The following is a 20,648-nucleotide window of genomic DNA, read 5'->3' as shown; positions in this document are numbered from 1 at the left end:
CCTGCTACCTCATAAATTCATTAGGATTTGATAAACTCTATTCCAAATTTTGGTTCAGAAAATGTTGTCACAACAGGGAGAGAACAATCATTTAATACTAGAATTTATTGCTAGTTTATTACTATTAACACTAGAATGCTGGGACTTCCCTGGTGGTCCAGTGGTTAAGAATCCGCCTTCCAATGCAGGGGACGCAGGTTCGATCCCTGGTTGGGGAACCAAGATCCCACATGCTGTGGGGCAACTAAGCCCTCATGCCACAACTAGAGAGCCTGCATGCCACAAATGGAGAACCCATGTGCCGCAACTACAGAACCCACACGCTCTGGAGCCTGCACGCCACAACTACAGAGCCCATGTGCTCTGGGGCCCACGCACCACAACTAGAGAGAGAAAACCCGCACACCACAACTAGAGAGAAGCCTGTGCACCACAACAAAAGACTCTGCGTGCTGCAACTAAGACCCGACACAGCCATAAATAAATAAATATTTAAAAAAATATTAGAATGCTAGAATTTGCATTCTCAAATTACTCAAGGACCCAGGGATCCTGGAGTTAAACATGATGCAAGTCTCCTCATGAACGTTTTAGTGCCTTTGAATGGAGAAGGGTATCTCCTTAGCATTCAATATGAAATGGAAAAGTGGAAGGAAGATCAATCCATTTCTTAAGAACATGAATTTCCAGATTATGTAATTACTTGAACTATACTCCATAGGTATCCCATTGGAAAATAACAGGGGCGAGTATTTTATTCATACAACCACATGAACTACTTTCAGTGTCAGAGTGAGCTTGAGGAGTAATAAAGTCCAGGCCACAGCTGTTGCTTCCACTCACGTAGTTTTGTGTTGTAATGTGTTTCTTAAATTTGCATAGTACATATTAAAAAATAATACTGTGATAAGGTCTTCTTTGAGTGCTGGCTTTTAGGTACTGACCGGAGGGTTAAATGATAACTGCAATAGGATAAACCAGGAAAGACAACAGATGGCAAACATGCTGCCTCTCATCATGCTCAGGCCCAAGGCAGACATTTTTAATCAATCACAGAGTTTATGTTGCCCTCAGATGCAGCTTGAGATGCTACCTCAGCACAATGCTCTGGGCAGCCATTACAAACTTGGAGTTGTTTATGAGATGAAATCTCTTTGCTTTCTCTAAGGTATGTGCTACTGTACTTGATGCTTTTGTTAAAAAAACTACTGTGATCACAAGTGTTATGATCATGCATATGGATTGTTTTATGAAGAGATAATGGAGGTAACCATGGAAACTTCTGGTAGAGGTTGTTTTATAATATAATCTTTATCTGTAAACCCTATACAGAATTTGTATATCCTATATTTGTATATCCTACAGAATTATGTTAGATTATATATGCAGTAATGACACAGATGGGATTCATGGTATATTATGTATTCAGTAACATATTCCTTTGGTGACATAGGGATGGTCAATATGGACAAATGATAAGGTGAAGGAGTCAAGTTAGCACAAGTGGCACAACTATCAAAACATTTCTCAGCCTGAGACCCTGTGCTGGGAAAACCAGGCTGACCTGCCCAATAAGTAAAAACAAGCATTGGACAAAGAGATAAGGGGTAAGAAAGTCCTTTGAATACTGTGAGATTGCATTTCCCAAACCCCATAATTAAGGAGAGATTCTGAGCCAGCAGGTCTGGTATGAGGCCAGGGAGTTGGTGAGTCTGATACACGGTCATGGTAGGAACCACTGCCTTAAAGTACCATATAAATGAGAGGTATGCTATGGTCATGTCTTGACCTTCTCTGCCTGAGTCTTATATGGGTTTATGGGCAGCCCCTTGGCTGGTGTGTTGTAATTCAGTTTCCGTCAGCCAGCCAACAAGAACTTATTGATAGTATACTATGGGCTTCTTAGATCATGGCTGGCATTCACCATCTGACCCTTTTATTTATTTATTTATTTTTGCGGTACGCGGGCCTCTCTCTGTTGTGGCCTCTCCCGTTGCGGAGCACAGGCTCCGGACGCGCAGGCTCAGCGGCCATGGCTCACGGGCCCAGCCACTCTGCAGCATCTGGGATTTTCCTGGACCGGGGCATGAACCCGTGTCCCCTGCATTGGCAGGTGGACTCTCAACCACTGCGCCACCAGGGAAGCCCCCATCTGACCCTTTTAGATTCAATTTCCCCAAACCTACTTCAACCTGCCAGCCTTGGCATGTTTGGGTAGCACCCATGTCTTAGTGCCTGATCCTATGGTCAAGCATACAGGAGCTCAAGTTAATGGAAAAAAATCTCGACTTGGTATAAGCTCAGGCAAGGTCTACACTTAAAGGGCACCTGTACTTTTACGCCCAACATGGAAGGGAAGCAGACAAGATGAAATAGTCCAAAAATACTTTTTGGAAATACAGGAATGACGGCTTTGTTTGCTGTGTTTTCCAGGTTGACAGAGCATGGATGGCAAATAGATTTCAACTTAAGAACGAAGTAACGCCAACTGATTGGTAGGGACTGCTTATAAGGCTGTGTTGGATGGGACTTCCCTGGTGGTCCAGTTGCTAAGACTCTGTGCTTCCAATGCAGGGGGTGCGGGTTCGATCCCTGGTCGGGGAACTAAGATCCAACATGCCACGTGGTGAAGAAAAAAAAAAGGCTGTGTTGGAAATGATTCTGAGGTCAGGTCTGGGCCCAGAGGGAGGAAGTGCAGTGACTGATTAACAATGTGAATGGAGGATGGACTAGCAGCACACGTGCTACACTGACACTGACCTCCAGATGCTAGGATAGGGAGAAGAGTGAGGGATGGGCAGAATTTTTGGAACTGGCCAACTAGAAGTAATCACTTCCTTGGCGAAGGGACGTTATTAATGACTGACGCATCTGTCATGTGATGGACTGGATTTAGTGTATAGGATTGAGTTTCAGTCCCAGTTCTGCTACTGGGACTGGATATCCTACTGTATATATGATGGCTGACAGGGAGGGAAAGAGAGTTAGTACTTATTAAGTAACAGCTATGTGCCAGGAAGCACTAAGTGCTCTATATACATCGCATGATTTCATTAACTCCTCCGAGCTTCAGTTTTGTCATGAAATGGGAATAACATCGTCAGTGTGCTGTGTCAATTAAATATGGTAATGGGGTGAAAGTTCATTGTATACCGTACATTGTTATATTGATAGAAATACAGAGTATTAGTGCAATGACGATCCCCATTCAAGGCATGATCTAGTTGTTAGCCACAGGCCTCAGCCTCAGACAGTCTCGGATCCCAGCCTCATTACTTACTAGATTTTCCCTTTACCCCAATCTCCTCAAATAAAAAATGGAGATAATATCAGTACTATCTAATAAAGTACTATGATTACAGGAGACAACACATGTAAGAGAGTGATCAGCAGAGTGCTTGGCACATAGCAAGCATTTGATAAGCGATAACTGCTTTTAAAAATTATAATTCTTCCTGTTATTATTTAAAAAGATCAGATCTTTGTCCCAGGTTTCATTAATGGACTCCAATCAAGTTTTTCATTCATATAAAAGTCTGGTGGACCATTCTCTGCAGGAGTGAGAAATCTCAGCATATGCTGTCATTTGCCAAGCAGGATTGGCCAATTATAGAAAGCAACAAGGCTTACCTGTCTGCTTCCGTTGATGACGGAGAAGTGTCCAGAATGACGGTGATTTCTGGCTTGGTGGATAAATTTACTAGATGGGTAGCATTTCCCTCAAGGACAGACTGAGTGGCATAGAGCAGAGGATTAAAATGGTCTGTCCCCACGTGCAGCTTGTGTGAGGAGTACTGTATCACATCAAAAAGTAAACCTGGGGGCTTCCCTGGTGGAGCAGTGGTTAAGAATCTGCCTGCCAATGCAGGGGACACGGGTTCGAGTCCTGGTCTGGGAAGATCCCACATGCCGTGGAGCAACTAAGCCCGTGAGCCACAACTACTGAGCCTGCGCATCTGGAGCCTGTGCTCCACAATGGGAGAGGCCGTGACAGTGAGAGGCCCGTGCACCACGATGAAGAGCGGCCCCCGCTCGCCGCAACTGGAGAAAGCCCTCGCACAGAAACGAAGACCCAACACAGCCAAAAATAAATAAATTAAAAAAAAAAAAAAGTCAACCTAAAACGTTGGGTGAGAGATGGGGAGCGGTTTGAGTGAGAACTGAAGTTGCTGCACGTGCTGCTTAGGCTGCTCCCTAGAGTGAATGCACTGCCATTTGGATGGGGTGCGTTTGTGCCTGAGTTTCTGTCCTTTCTGCCTGTGACTGGAGATGGGCATGATGTAGGATATGCTGCTTGACAACCAGTAAGATATGATATATCCGGATGGGCAGTAACACACTACTTCATTCATTTCTCTTTTTAATATGGTGAAGAGAAAAGGCTTTTAAAAAAGAAAAAAGCTCCTTTCCACAGAAAAGCCATATGTGATCACTGTAAAAATCCCAGGAAAAAAAGAAAAAAAATCACTTGTAACTTTACCACCCATCGATAACTATTGTTAGCATTTTGATATATTTCCTTGGAGGAATTTTTAAATATATATATATTTATGTATACATATGTTGGCATATATGTGCTTATGTACATATACTCATATTTGCATAGCTGCAAATCATACTGTGAATGTTATTTTTTCTATTTTTTTTTACACCTTTATTGGAGTATAATTGCTTTACAATGGTGTGTTAGTTTCTGCTTTATAACAAAGTGAATCAGTTACACATATACATATGTTCCCATATCTCTTCCCTCTTGCGTCTCCCTCCCTCCCACCCTCCCTATCCCACCCCTCTAGGTGGTCACAAAGCACCGTATTTTTTCTATTTTAACATATTGATACATTCCCATTTCAATAAAAATTTTGAGAGGGCTTCCTCTCAAAGGTTTTATAACATTTCTATATATGGCTGTACCATAGTATACTTAAAACACACTGCTGATCACTGGATTATTCAGTTAACAATTTGTTATTAAAAGAAATGCTGAGACTAAAAAAAAAAAAAAAAAGTCTGGTGGAAAACTGATGTAATTTTGGGTCTTGCAAATCAAAGTCTGAGTCTCTTATCCCCTGACTTTCCCAGAAACAAACAGCAGACAGTAAAACTGGGACACTGGGCCCTACTCCCCAGTCAGGAGGCAGGCCGCTACAATGGCACCGCAGAGCTTGGGAATGCCGAGCCTCGGCTCTGCGCTCTCATGTACCACTCACTCAGAGTGGACGGGTGGTTTTTTGTGGAATCAGCAGTGCTGCTGGGTAAATGCCGCACACAGACACTTACCACTTAGAAGAACTTGCCACAGGGGGCAAGTGGAATCTCTGCTCTGACTGACACAGGATGGACGAGCAGAGGAGACCATCCATCAGTGTCAGGAAAGATCTGAAGCACCCGGCTAGTCAGTTGAAATAAAATAAATTATTTACTGATCTCAGAATCCAGCTGCTCACTTGAATGCTCATAAGGAATGTTTGCTGCCCTGAACTTCGCAGTAGATGCTGTTTCAGAAAGAAAGAATTTCTGGACTACTGTGTGCAGCCTTTTGTTGTTGTTGTGAGAATGAAAAGGGTGTTATCATCTGCTTTCCAAGAAGGAAGTAAGGGTCTTAATACATACCTGAGCTCATCTACATGCGAATAGGAAATGAACTTATTTATTCACTGCATGATATAGTACTCGTGGGCACAGTTTATCCGACTGTCACAAAATTACTTAGGATTAATTAATGAAGTTTTTGCTTATAACGGTAAAGACTGAATTTAGATTCATAACAGAAACAAATGTTCTGACAACATCTAATATTTTAGAAGTTCCTCAGTTGTGACTTTCCACCAGAGGGTGCTATGTGTGCCACTGGAAGCATTCAGAGGTGACTGGGACCAGCTTCCAGTCACCTCACTTCTGAGATCCAATGCTCTAGGCAGAGACACTTGCATTACTATCATCATCTATTTCTACCTGACAAGTCTCCACCGTGACTTTGCCAATAGAGCCACTACTTAATTTGAGTGACCTGGTTAAATACTTTTAAGATGGTGGACTAGTGCTCGCTTTGGCAGCACATATACTAAAACTGGAACGATACAGAGAAGATTAGCATGGCCCCTGTGCAAGGATGACATGCAAATTCGTGAAGCGTTCCATATTTTTATACCCTGAGAAAACCATAATTCAAAAAGAGTCATGTACCACAATGTTCACTGCAGCTCTATCTACAATAGCCAGGACATGGAAGCAACCTAAGTGTCCATCGAAAGATGAATAGATAAAGAAGATGTGGCACATATATACAATGGAATATTACTCAGCCATTAAAAGAAACGAAATTGAGTTATTTGTAGTGAGGTGGATGGACCCAGAGTCTGTCATACAGAGTGAAGTAAGTCAGAAAGAGAAAAACAAATACCATATACTAACACATATATATGGAATCTAAAAAAAAGGTCATGAAGAACCTAGGGGCAGGACGGGAATAAAGACTCAGACCTACTAGAGGATGGACCTGAGGACACAGGAAGGCGGAAGGGGAAAGGGTAAGCTGGGACGAAGTGAGAGAGTAGCACTGACATATATACACTACCAAACGTAAAACCGATAGCTAGTGGGAAGGAGCCGCATAGCACAGGGAGATCAGCTCGGTGCTTTGTGACCACCTAGAGGGGTGGGATAGGGAGGCTGGGAGGGAGGGAGACACAAGAGGGAAGAGATATGGGGATATATGTATATGTATAGCTGATTCACTTTGTTATACAGCAGAAACTAACACACCATTGTAAAGCCATTATACTCCAATAAAGATGTTAAAAAAAAAAAAGATGGTGGACTAGGAGAGAAAGCAATAGGCAAAATAAACATAATAATGACAATGATAACAGCACTAAGATAAGCTACTATGGGCCACTTTCATACACAATCTTGAAAGGTAAACATTATAATTCCCACTTCATAAATGACAAACACTAAGACTGAAAGGGGAAGGGACCTGTCTAAGCTGACACTGCAGGCAAGTGGTAAAGCTGGGATTCAAACCCATTCTTGCCTGCAGAACTTGGGCTCTCTGCACAGACCCTTTTGTGGACTTTTTCCTTTGAATGAATATACAGATCAGAATCTGATGAATTCAAGTTTGGCTTTTTGCCTTTGGAAAAAATGTGGGGAAGGAAGCCTCGCTCTTGGTTATCTTTCCAAGGCACTGCTTTGCACCTTGGGGAACAGCAGGGATTACGCTCACCTGGGAAAATCCTCACCTTGTACCCTGGACCTCTATCTTGACTGCAGTCAGGCTACTTACTGGGCTTCTTAAAACTAGACCCACTCAGAAAAAGCAGACCCTCTGTTACTGGGAAAGAACTGCAGGCAAACACAAATGATGTCTGAGTAGCATTCTTATTTTAGCACCTTTTGCGGTATGCGGGCCTCTCACTGCCGTGGCCTCTCCCGTCGCGGAGCACAGGCTCCGGACGCGCAGGCCCAGCGGCCATGGCTCACGGGCCCAGCCACTCCGCGGCACGTGGGATCCTCCTGGACCGGGGCACGAACCCACATTCCCTGCATCGGCAGGCGGACTCCCAACCACTGCGCCACCAGGGAAGCCCTAGCAAACTTTTAATTGAACATATACAAAGTGTATAAATCCCAAGAGTTTATATAACTTGACTTTTCCACAAAGTCTACATACTCATGTAATCAGCCCCCAGATCGAGAAACAGAACCTTACCAGTACCCCAGATGCTCCCCCATCCAGTCACTAGAGCCTCTTCACTCTCCAGGATAACCACTATCATTACTTCTACATATTACTTTTGTGTACTTTTGAACGTTATATACATGGAATCATACAACATGTGCTTTCTCCCCCTTTTTTGGGCATCTGGCTTGTTTTTGGGCAGCCTTATTAATTTTACTTCTATGAGAGATACCAGAAAAAGCATCTTTAGAAGAACAATGCTGAAGAACTTTATGTTTTAAGAATTAACATTAAATAAGCAATTTTTACCGCTTTAGAGGTTTTTTTTTGTGAGGAGGGAGAAAGAGGTTTACGGAGGGGGAAAAAAGGTAGGTTGTGTGTGTTCCAATTCAGATACTGGGTGCTAATTCATCTATTTAGTCTGTCAGAATCACCATCATCTTACAAGCTCTTGTTTACTGAGCACTTGCTATGTGCCATGCACCTTTCTAAGTACTGCACGTGTGATAATGACTTTTCATCCCCGTAATTACCCTATCTATGAGACAGAGACTATTATCTTCATCTTACAGAGGAGGAGATTGCGGCTCTGCATCACTTGACTGTGTTGATACAGCTAATGAATGAGCCGGGGTTTGAACCCAGGCTTCTAACTCTTCAGTCTGTCCTCCAAGCTTCCACTCTATTGCCTCTCCACTAACAGCTCACTTACAGTCTACCAACTGCCAGGCCCTGCGCTAAGCTAAGTGGAGTATCTGACTCATTCCCCACAGCAATCCTAAGAGGCTGGCACACTGATATTCCCATTTAAACAGAATGGAATCAAGCCTCAGAAAGATTAAGACACTTGCCTAATACCGCTGGTTGTCGACAGAGCCACAATTTAAACCAGATGTGATTCTGATGCTCATCTATTAATTAGTAAGCTACTGTCAGCATATCTCAAGCTCCTGTCGGTCAAGTTGGGATGAATATTTGAGAGCTTTTTGAGACTTATTACAAATTAGCCACACTAATGCCCACATTAGAAAAGGTTTTATTATGAGACGTTTACAAAACATTTGTGAGGAACATAACATTAGTGAGCCTTAGAGTTAGAATTCAAACTTTCTCCCTTTACGCATGAAGCAAACGAAGCCCAGGAAGAGGCAGTGTGGCAGAGGTCTCGGCAGAGCCCAGGAGTAGCTCAGCTCCCTGACTGGGTAAGTCTGGCACCTGTACCCGCTCCCCTGCCCTCCCATCATCCTCTTTCATGCAGCACGTGCATTCCAGTTGGCCAGACCAGGGTTCTGCCCCTGATACCACTACCTACCTGCTGTGTGAGCATGGGCATGAGACTTCACCTCTCTGCACCTCATTTACCTTCTCTGTCAGATGGAGACAGTAAAAATACCTACCTTTTAGGTAGGTTAGTAGTGCATGTAAAGCACTGAGCACAGTGCCTAATACACGCACATACCTATAGATGACGGCCATGAGGATGGTGATGATGTTGGCGTATTCATATTCTGCTGACTACTACGACACTTTTTCTACCTCTGTTAGGTTTAAGTCAAAACAGAAATTTAGCACTTACTGGAAACAAATTAACCCCAAATATTAATTGAATTTTAGTTCTAGATTATCTGGTGAGGATCCAAATATAACTTCTGAGATCATTAAAAAGCTTCCCGAATAAAGGCACGAATGAATAAGGAATGGATTCATGGAGTAAGAAAAGGCAAGTAGCAATGTTACAAAGCAGTTCTAAGGATAGGATGTAGGAGAATTACAGAATGAAAATTATGGAACTTCACATAAGTCAATCAGTTTGCAAAGAGTCTCAAGTTAGTTCTATTTCTAATATTCTGCTTCATAAAAAAGAAGACAAGACAGAGCACTCAGGTGGGAAAAAGGAGTTACTTTAAATTTCACTGCTTCAACATCTTCTCTGAAAACAAATTACCGTTAGTCATTCAGGTCACATAAAAGTTGTATGTTGTTTCTTTCCCTATTTCGACATTGACCACTGATAGAAAGTTGACACACTTACCTAACTGTACATCAGTTGTGAATCGGAGTCTGTGAATCATGCTGACTTTGAATGACTTGTAATGGTGGCTGCTCAGCATATCCTGTACTGTAGCTATGTCAATTTGCGAATCCTCCTCAAAAACCCCGTCTGCCCTTGAACCTGGGGAGGAAAAAGCAGTTTAACACATAAAGATACATGAGGCTTGGCAAATGGTGTCTGCTTAAAATGCTTTGGGATAAATTAAAATAATATGGGCTATTTAATTTGGAAAAGAAAAGGCTGAGCGATGACTTAATAATGCCATTCCAGTAAACAAAGAATGGTAACACATTAATCATTGAACAATTAATTCCACAAACACTGCCTGTTCTATGGCAGGCCCTTGGCTGGGCAGCAGCAATACAGAGGGCAGAAAAACTCCTGCTCGCCAGAAGCTCTGTCTCCACAAGAGTAAGTCAAAATCACAAAAGCATGGGTGGTCACACTTCTTGCTTCTTTTTCTATTAATTTTCCTGATCATAAAAGTAGTCCATGCTCCTTGAAGAATCCCTGTTCTTCCCACGATTCGCAAACTGTTTATCAGCTTCCTGTCCTGCGTCCCACAGCCTCCAGTGGTTCAGGTACGAGCCTGCTCGCGCTCAGACGGCTGTAACGGTCTCCTCAATGGCCTTCTGGCCACCAGGATCCCTCAGCAGTCCAGCTACTACAGGACTTTCCGATTTATCTTTCTAAAGGTTTGATCACTCATTCACTCATCAAACGTGTAGTGTGCACTAAGTACTCTGATATTGATAGTGGGGACAAATAAGAAGACTGGAGCTCAAAAATCTTCCCTGGCTTCCCAAGGCCTCCTGAATGAAGCACACTCTTTTCAGTCAAGCAATCGAGGACGTCCACAATCTTGCTGAAACAAAAATTTCCCATTTTATTTGTCATTTGTAACACATACCTTCTCTCAGCTCTTCCCAAACTCCTCAGACTATATATAGGTTCAGGTTTTTCTACTTCTGGTTCTTTGCTCATGTGGTACCGTTGGCCTAGAACATCCCTCTGTCAAAACTCCACCCAGGCTAGCTCAGATTCCACCTCCTCTTGAACTCCATGGCAGCTGGTTTATACTGGACTTGGAGCCAGGGAGACCTGGGCTCAATTCCTGGCTCTGCCTCTAACTTACTGTGTGATATTGGCCAAGCGACTATTTCTCTCAACCCCAGCATCTGCCATCCACAGAATACCAAAACATATTTAGAGAATCTAGTATGTAATATGCTTAATAAATAGCAGTCATGATTATTTTTATTCTCTTGTCATAGTGGATCACATTTAGGCTTGCACTAGAATTGCTGAGTGGTTGCTGTGTCCTAAATTGGAAACTTCGTGAGGATCAGTAAAGTCTCTTATTCATCTCTACATCTTTTCCTGCAAGCAGTACAGGTAACTGGCATGCTCTCACTAAATTTTGCTAAATAAACAAATCAATCAATAATAATAACGATAGCTAGTACAGGTGAGTACTCATACATCAGGCATGGCACTGAGCGCTTCACACATGCATTTAAGTCTCAAGACAACCTGGTTGGTAGGTCCTATAATTTTCGTATTACACAGATGAAGAAGCCGAGGCTCTGAGAGGCAAAGTCGCACGCCCAAGGTCACATAAGCAAAGCTAAACTAACTCTCGTCACCCCCCATGCCTGAGTTTGAAATGTGGTCTTCTGAAGGTGTGGCTGCTGGTGGGAGGGAGCATCTGTCTAGAAGAGGCCAACCAGAGCGGGGTGCCCAAGGCCTTGTGATGAGCACACAGAGACGGTTCCACAGGGAGACCACGAGAGAACTCCTTGGCACAGAGTTGGAGGAATGGAAAACTCTAGATTTGGGCATAAAACTGGAAAATTCTCTATGCCTACCAATTCCACACTTTCCTTCCCACAGTTATTCCTTACAGGGGAGGCTTTTAAGGCAAAGCTGTTTTCTGATGCCTTCACATTTAACTAATTTATTAGGAATTGTGCGTTTTATTTCCAAACACTACAACTATTCCCAGCTTGGACCATTCTAGCACCTACAAGGATGCTTTCCCCTCGGTAAGGCTGCAGCCTCGGCCTTAACGGGCCAGTCACCGAATGCCTGTGACACAGTCCCACGTGTTGGCCTCTCCGCCCAGGTCACCCTTCTTCCCATTGCACTCCCTCCTGGCCTTTTTCTCCAGGCCTCCTCCCCATCCCTCTGATGAGCTTGGCTCAAGTGACATTCCAAGGAACCCTAAGTCTAGCTCAGCTCCGTCTGTCACTGCACCCTGCATTTCCCTTCAGGTTATTTATCACAGATAGTAATCGTCTGTCTCCACCACTAGACTGTAACCCCAAGAGCAGAGGCAGAGTAACTGCTTTACTAAACACCAGAGCGCAGACCCTGCTAGTGCTACCACGCACAGAATAAAGCAAGAGCTCAATAACAATTTACTGGATGAATACCGAGTGCCGTATCCCTAGGATCAGAGAGGCGTAGTGACTTAACCAACATCACATTGCCAAGACTAGCAAAGTTGCACTCGATGTCTGCAAGGGTCATTTGGTAACCCTGTTTCCTTTCTCTGGAACACCTGTGATTTTGGATACAGATGCTGTCATCATGATCGCTACTGTCTCCAGAGTAATGCCCACATCGCAAGCCAAGAGGCTGGCTAGAAATTAAAGTTTCAAATAGTTATTCACTTTCTCCAAATATACCTTTTACTAAAACAGAGCTGCCAAGATGTGTTTACTTTTACTTTAGAACTTTTTAAACTGAGAATTTTGGAGAAATACTAAAATCCTTTCATGTTTTAAATCATTTAAAGCCATCTTTTCTCAGAAAATGCCATTATGAGATACAACTCAGCTTAAGAACTTCTGTTTTCTTTACCAGTTAGTATTTTCTAAATATTGCAGGTATTTGATTTGGAAAGAGGTAACAGCTCATTATGCTAAAATGCCAATTATTTAAAAAAAACCACACTTAAGAGTTTTACGTTTTATGAGGTTGGATTAAAACTAATTTAAAAATTACTATAACGTGACATAATTCTTTACTGAGCAATTTCAATGCCAGCTGCTAATAAAGCATCTTAGATGCTTTTAGATAAAGTGGTGCATAAATATGACTGGAAATTGATTTAGCTTCTTGCAGAAGCTACTGAAGAATGACATATTTTGTTTAATACACCAGCTAATGTAGTCCTAAAAGCTCAAACAAGTGCCAGTTTTCACTCCTAAATTTGCTGTGCGAGATTAATGAAAACTTTATATTTTGCTGAAATGTTAATAATGGGCAGATGAGATGATAGGATTTTAGTAGAGGTCTTAAAGCTATGGAATAACCAGCAAGGCTTGTCAGTTTCCTCATATTAATTTTGTTCAAGACTTATATAGCTGGAGCTGGCTCAACACATTAATGCTTCTTGCATTGACCTTCTACTCTCTGACAGTGTAAATTCACATCCCATTTAAGGATTTAAGTCCCCTTGATACTTGGGTGAGTTCTGAGCCTTGCCCCAGTTGACAAGGGGTGTGTTTACTTTTACGGTCAAAAGGGCAGCAGCACCAGGGGAGCAGAGAAGGAAGAAACAGTCCTGCACTCACCTCTGATACACACTGCTCACCCCCAAGCAGGTTAGCTGCTGAATGGGAACAACTTCTGGTTTTGGAGTTCCAGTGCCATTTCTCAAAGTAGGCTCAGGAATTCCTCTGCTTGGGGGGGACGTGTCTGTGTGTACAGATCAGTCAGCCATGCAACTTGCAACTACTGTCCCCATGCCTGCAGTGTGCTAGACTGGGAAGGGACATTGATGAAGATAAGGCAGGGTTCCCGACCTTCAGGAGCTTACAAATTCACTACAGAACACCAAGAAAACAGGACAAGGCAGAGAGAAGTGCCCAATAAATGATGCATGCAACAGACACTTAATCTAAAGGCACACATCTGAAGCAGAGCATTACAGCAAAAGCATTTTTTTTTTTTTTGAACCGGGAAAGTTCTGACTTTGCATTTTTACTGTTTGTATCCTTCTGGAAAGGGGTGAACCCAAACACACATGAAAGATGCTTAATACTGCACCACAGTGCATATTAAAAATATTCCTGTACTATCAACTTCACATTCCAAAACGACTTCTGTTAAGAGAAGACATTTTTATCTACTCGAACTAAAAAATAGAACCAGAATGTCTTAAAAATAAACATATTAAAAAAAACCACTCCCCAAACTGTTAATTTAATTGAAATATAACCCTTTGGTATTTTGTTAAATTAGCAATTAAAAAGGTCACAAGCAATTAAATGAAACAAAAGCCACACTGTGTTCATCTACATTAATGCTGAATTGGGTCTCCTCATGAATGACAAGATAAATTGTAATGGTGCCTTCAAAGACTTCACAATGTATTTTGTCAAAGTCGAGAGTGTTAATGTCTCTATGTGCCATGGATTACCATAATGTATTGTGTCAAAACGCTTGAGCTGCAATAACTCAAAGATGTATTGTGATAGATCAAATTTTTGGGGGGGGGCGCCTAAAAGTGACTTGAGCACCAGAGCTCAAACGGACTGACAACAGGCTCTGGAAGGATGACAGAGAGCACGTTCATGATACAGAAAGCGCTGGGGAACAAGCAAAAAATCCAAGAGAGGAAGAAGCGTAGCTGTCTGGAGTAAGGAATCAGGAAAAAAGGAAACAAGGAGTGGCACCTGTCTTAATGGCAACACCAGGCCAGGGAAGAGGGAGCAAAGGGAAGCCGAGAGGAGGGGAAGGAGGAGGCTGGCGGGGTGTAAGGGCTGCACCGAAGAAAGAAAGAGGAGGTACTGAGAGAGAGCCGGGATGTGGCCCTAGGGCTTAATAACACTGGAAGGAACCTGGAACATCGAGTTCAGAGATGTAGATTCAAATCCTAACTCTTGACACCGTGGGTCAAGAGCAGGTCAAAAACCTTGCCCAAGGTTCCACTGTTGGAAAGAGGCGGAGCTGGGACAGATCTATCGGACTCCGGAGTCATGTTCCTTCTCCTGCCCCTCCAGTGTCACCACATTCCTACAAGCAGCAGCAAGGACAGGGACTGTGTGGGTAACTGTAAACTCTAAGTCAGTGGTTCTCAAAGTGCAGCTCAGGACCCCAGGTGTGGGGGGAGGCGGGTCCATAACCTCAGTACTATTTTTATAATAATAACAGTAAGACATGATTTGCCCTTTTCATGCCTAATATCTTACAAGTGCACAAAGTAATAAAAAAAGTTCATTGATATGTTTCTGATTCCACATTGCAACCAACCTTTAGGAAACTATCACTTGAGTTTTGGTATAGCAACAAATATTAATATGCACTATTATCTGAAAAGGCTACTGAAATACTCCCCTTGTTTCCAACAACCTATCTATGTTAGCGAAATTTTCTTCATATACTTCAACCAAAACAATGTATTGTAACAGACTGATTGCAGAAGTAGATATGAAAATCCAGGTGTCTTCTATAAAGCCAACATTACAGAAATTTGCAAAAATAGAAAATACTGCCCACTGGTTCAGGAGATTAGTCAATAACTTATCTTCCTGGTGGAACAAAAATAAATGCTTTTCAGAGAAAGGAAAACAAAAAAACAAAACAAAAAAAACCCCAAACCAAAATAAAAGAGTGCTCTTATCATTAAATTTTTAAAAGAAAGTATTTTTATTTTATTTTTAAAAATTTTAATAAAAATGTTATTTATGTTCACATATAATGGATTTACCATTATTTTTAATGAATTCATAAATATTTAAAAATCTCTCAGTTTTTATTCCTAATAAATAGATATAACTCAATAAACAAAAGCTCTTTGAGGCCCTCAATAAATTTTAAGAGTCTAAAGAGGTCCTAAGACCCAAAAGTTTGAGAACTGCTGCCTTTATTGGTTCTTATGCCATGTTTTCATTGTTCCTGGATGCCCATTTGGACAACCATGATGGGACAGAAAAGTGCAGTTACAGCTCTGTGTCTGTATTACATACCTGAAAACAAACACAAAAACAAACAGAAAGCCTGTACACACATTGTTAGAGTGACAGGCTTGTTTGCCACATGATCAGATCAAGGCTAATTACAACTAATATTGTTTAAGAAGCATTTTCATATACTTCGTGATTTCACTGGAACTGAGGGAGATGCTTACAGGTACATACGTGACTGTCTTTCAGACAAACGAGCACTGATGATTAAATCAAAGCTCAGATGAACTCACTGTACGCCTCTGGCAGATGTCTTATGTTCATAGACACAAACTACATGGAACATCAGACTTCATTTTATGGTTCAATGAGTCTCACGCCAAGTCTGAAAGGGCTAATCTAGGTATAAGTTAAAGCAACTTCCGTCTTCCATCTCCAAAAAGATCTACGCCAAGTCTAGAACTCAACTGGAAGTTCGAGGGCCTTTGCTACATCCTTACCTCATAGGTACACTCTCTGTAGCAATGATGGCCCTGTTGACCATTCCTCCCAAGTCCGCAAACAGTCACCCAGCACCAATCGTGTGCCAGAGCTGTGCTAGTGCTTCAGGAACACAGGAGGATGGCAGCAAGTGTTTGCATTTGGCTGGTGTAAAGAGTCTGTGAAGGGGAATAGTAGAAAATAAAATGGTGGGGGGTGGAGAGGGAGAAGTCTTCAGAGATAGGCACTGACCATCTCAGGAGTCAGCATACAGTAAAATACTGCTGTGCAAACAGCTGAATGAAGAGTAAACAAAATACCTTCTGCCCCATTCTATCTTGCAGGCTTATTGCTACTCCCCACATAGAACAATGCCTTTTTCAGCTAAACTGGATTTTGTTCAGATTATACCATCTGGCCAGAATGTCCTTTCCACTCTTTAAAATTAATACACTTCAAGGTCTAGTCCAAATGGAATCTTTCCTGATCCCTTTCCTGAAACCCTGTCTCCCTTTGTTGAAGGCTCTCATGATAAGTCTCTTACACGATAAGCATCTGTACTCCCCTTCTGGACCATGGGCTCCTTGGAGGCAAGAACATTCCATCCTACAGAGCACACAGTAGATGTTCAATAAATGCTGTTGGCAGCCTGAATGAGGTTGATGCCACACAGGTTAGCCATAACAGTACCTGAGTTTGTACACCATCCCTTGTATTTACCTTGGTTATTAGAACCTAACACACCATTCCTAGTTTTCAATTCAGATGCCCTACCAGACAGGGATCCTGCCTCAACAACAACTCCAAGAGCAATTAACATTTACTGAATGCTTACTATATATGCCAGACATTATGCTCAGCAATAAATATATTATCTCATATATTATCTCATTTAAATTTCTCACTGCTCTTTTAAATTGGATAATATTATCTTCTTTCTACAGGTGAGAAAAATAAGGCTCAGAATGTCATCCTGCTAGTATAGCCATACAACTAATACAAGCTGGAGTTAGGAAAGGAACCCAGGTCTAATTCCAAAACTGTGCCCTTAACCACCACATAACCCCTTGGGTAAAATGCTCCTTGGATGGGCTGGGAATGTACAAATCCATGGGCCATAGCAGTATCTAAGGAGAACACAATCACACCTGCCTTTGCCAGAACAAACAATCAGGGATAAAACCTAACTCCCTCTACTCCTTCTGTAAGACTCAAAGCTAGATGTGTGAGTGAGTCATGGAGGAAAAACTCTCCTTTAGCTTTCTACATCCATCACTTTTTTTTTTTCCAAAGGCCGTTTAAATCCCCAAAGACTCATAAGCCCCAAACTTCTCTTCTATTAAACACTTCTCTTTGGCTACTAGTCATTTTTGCTGGTCTCTAAAAAATAATCCATAGGTGATATACTATAATGTACACACGCGCACTTGCTTGCCCCTCTGCGGTAATCTCTTCAAAGCCGTCAGGGTCGTACTGTAGGATACACCCTTCACTGAATTTGCCATGCTACAGCCAGGGTAGGGATCCTTGCTGTCAGTGCCTAACTGATTAAACTCTTGGAGTCAGAGACTTTCCACAGGGAGATTTCAGACCCTCAATATATCAGGGTAATCTTGTTTTATGAGGTGATCAGAAAGAAACGATTTCTGGTTTGTAGAATTTCTAAAGAGAGCGGATCATGGAGGTGGGAAGGTGGGGGTGGGGGAGGTGTCAGCGCTGCATTCAAGCTCCTGCCTGTCCCCCAGTCTCATCTTCCAGCACTCTCTCCCTTGCTCATTTCATTCCACTCCATTCATTCATTCCCAAATATACCTAGCTCTTTCTCAAGACCTTTGGACAAGCAGTCCCTTGGCCTGGAACATTCCTCTTATTCATTAGCAGAATAACTCCTTTTTATTCTTCCTCAAGGAAGCTTTCTTCTCCCATTCTCACCAGCTCCAGGCCCCTGCTATATACTCTTTTATACCCTTCACAGCGCTCATCACAACTGTGAGCTCCATGATGCAGGGGCTGTGTATCCTCTACTGCGCCAGCACAGTGACTGGCCCAGAGGAGGGGCCGTCAATATTTGGGGGATGAATGAACAAATATGTGTCTAGGGTGAAGCCTGTACAGGATGAAGCATGACCATTCAAGCGTCTGAACCACTGGCTCATTACAGGTTTGCCTGGAAGTTAGGTTGATGTCAGAATTCCCATCACTTCCTTTTCCTCCACTGTGTCTTTGCCCCTGTTCAAAACACAGGAAAAGTAACGGAGTCTTCTTAAGAGCCGGGGCATTTTGGACAATTTACATGACAAAATATCTAAGAACTGCAACATCTGATCAACACCAAGGCATCTCTCTCTCTGACTCCAGAGTCAGAGAATGAGGGCACACATGCTGGAAGAACCCCTCTTCCCATCAGGGGAGTCACTGCAGAAATGTCACCCGATGCATTACCAAACCATTAGTCAGGGGCTACAGGGCGGATTCTAGGGCCAGGAGCCTACCAGAGGGATGCAAATCCCTGTGCCCCCACTTAGAGCCCATACAGGGTTTGTGGCTCGTCAAACATGTTTCCTTACTGCTCTAATGTACCAGTGTATCGCTTAATGAAAGTTCTTAATTGTAATTCAATTAATTACATACACAGAGTCCCCAATTACATTTTCCAATCAGACACTGGCTGTGGTACAGGTCTAAATGCACTTAACCAATTTTAATATATTAAGACCAATTTCCCTTGAATACTAATTACTACCTAATGATAAAATGAAAAGGGGGGAACTTTCAAGAAAGGGGGAGAGTGAAAAATGCAAATCATGTGGAATTTCTCAGCCCACATAGCACAATGCACTCACTACTGAAGAAGTAGGTGTGGACAGGGCACAAATTTGCTTCCAGTTCAGATCAGCACTGTTTTTTGTCCTAGGTGTCACCTACCCTTGGTGCAGGCTGTTGCCCAAAGGGACCTGTGGGAAGTCTAAGCGTCTAGAGGGAAAAGCCAACACACACAAGCGCAGACTAGCCGTGGGGTCTGCGCACAGACACTCGCTTTGTGTCTTGGGCACACAAAGCCTGGGAATGGCCAGCTCTTGCATGGGGCATTGCACTTTACCACGTGCATTTAAGGCACACAATCTCAACTTAATCCTCATAACAGCTGTACAGGGTAGGGATTTCTTCCTATAGCGTAGCCCTACAGATGGGGAAATGAAGCTCAGAGAAGGACTTGCCTACGGTCACGCTGTGGCTTCAAACATCCTGCCTTTCCCCTACAACACACTGCCAACCAGCCCGCATCAACCAGACAGCAAGAGGCGGAGACACATTGGTATTCTGGCATCGGGGATAATGTTTCTGTTCCATTTAAATTGTTAGCGTGCAGCAAGCAGGGAGCTATTATCCAATATCTACTTGAAAAAACTCTCACCCATACAGAAAATTCCTTACAGTGAACACGTTTCCCCCCACCAGAGCCAGACACGTAACTGGCTTTCAGCAGTAATTCAACCTAAAATATGTACCATGAACACCACAAGTCATTTCCATTTGTAAACAGAGTTTATTTGCAGGATCACATTTTTTTTGCTTTTGAAGACTGCTGTTGTGGTACAATAAAAGAGGCTTAAAGCCCTGGTACTTAAGTCACATGATAGAAATTCGAGAGATTAGTAATTTGTAACTGAAGAAGGCAAACCCTCCAGAAGCCAAGTAGAACCACTAGGGAGTCTCCAGGGTTGGCAAAAAGAGCACACACGGGAGGAGGGACTGGCCCACTAAGAATAAGCACCACGAAGAGGAGATGGAAACACACCAGGAGAAGCAGTCATTCACTGTCTACAGTTGCTTTTTTATTTAGTGACTTGGAGGGGGGTGGGGGGGGGAATTCCAAGTACCACCACGTAGAAACCCTTATACCTGAAGACGCTCACCCAAAGCCCAAGTTCCTTTTAAACGGTATCACACACTTGCCCCTCGGTGCCCTAGTGAGCAGCCTGGTGATGCCAGGGACTCAGGAGGCTCCCTCCCTCCCAGGGAATGAACCACACCTGGCCACAGGCACTGGGATGCAGGGGGAACTCAGACCCAGGCCCTGCCCTTGGTGGATGGGGGTGTGTGGTCACAGTCCAGTGTGGGAGTGGGCGAATCCATTCAGTGGAATCAGTGATCAGAGAGGGGTAAGGAGAGGGACTCTACCAGAGCCCAGGGAATGGCAGCCAGGTGGTCTGGGGAGGCTTCTAGGAGGAGCGGCCTCTTCTCCTGGGTCTTCAAGGAGAAACTAAAGGAGGCGAAAGAGGCCACAAACTGAGACCCAGAGATATGCTCCCCTGCCACAGTCCAGCTGTCTGGGTGACTGCCCACCTCGAGTTGAAGCTCTTCCTTAGTATAGCCTTAAATTAAGGAAACTTCATGAAGGTACTGAAATAATGGAAGGCCTCCTTGAAAAGGAAAGAGATCAAAGGAGATTAAACTGATGTTTAAAGAACTGAATCCCCTTTCTATAGCAACTTCTATTTAGGAAACAAAATAA

The 20,648-nt window shown here is 43.0% G+C and overlaps 1 protein-coding gene and 1 non-coding gene across 3 annotated transcripts in view; one reads left to right on the top strand and one right to left on the bottom strand.

Moving 5' to 3' along the window:
- Nucleotides 1–20,648, bottom strand: part of MAPKAP1 (MAPK associated protein 1) — a 231,140-nt gene that overhangs the window by 35,341 nt on the left and 175,151 nt on the right. For both annotated transcript variants that reach the window (XM_060300435.1, XM_060300436.1), the window contains one exon: nucleotides 9,717–9,857. In XM_060300435.1, coding sequence (XP_060156418.1) covers nucleotides 9,717–9,857 — 141 coding nt within the window. The remainder of the gene's footprint in view (nucleotides 1–9,716; nucleotides 9,858–20,648) is intronic.
- LOC115854677 (U6 spliceosomal RNA) lies at nucleotides 6,041–6,147 on the top strand. The gene has a single exon (XR_004040086.1). It is a non-coding gene; the product is annotated as a U6 spliceosomal RNA (small nuclear RNA).

Source organism: Globicephala melas, chromosome 6 (assembly GCF_963455315.2).
Source record: "Globicephala melas chromosome 6, mGloMel1.2, whole genome shotgun sequence".
Lineage (NCBI taxonomy): Eukaryota > Metazoa > Chordata > Mammalia > Artiodactyla > Delphinidae > Globicephala > Globicephala melas.
The sequence above is the reverse complement of the archived record's forward strand: the minus strand, read 5'-3'. Positions and strand labels throughout refer to the sequence as shown.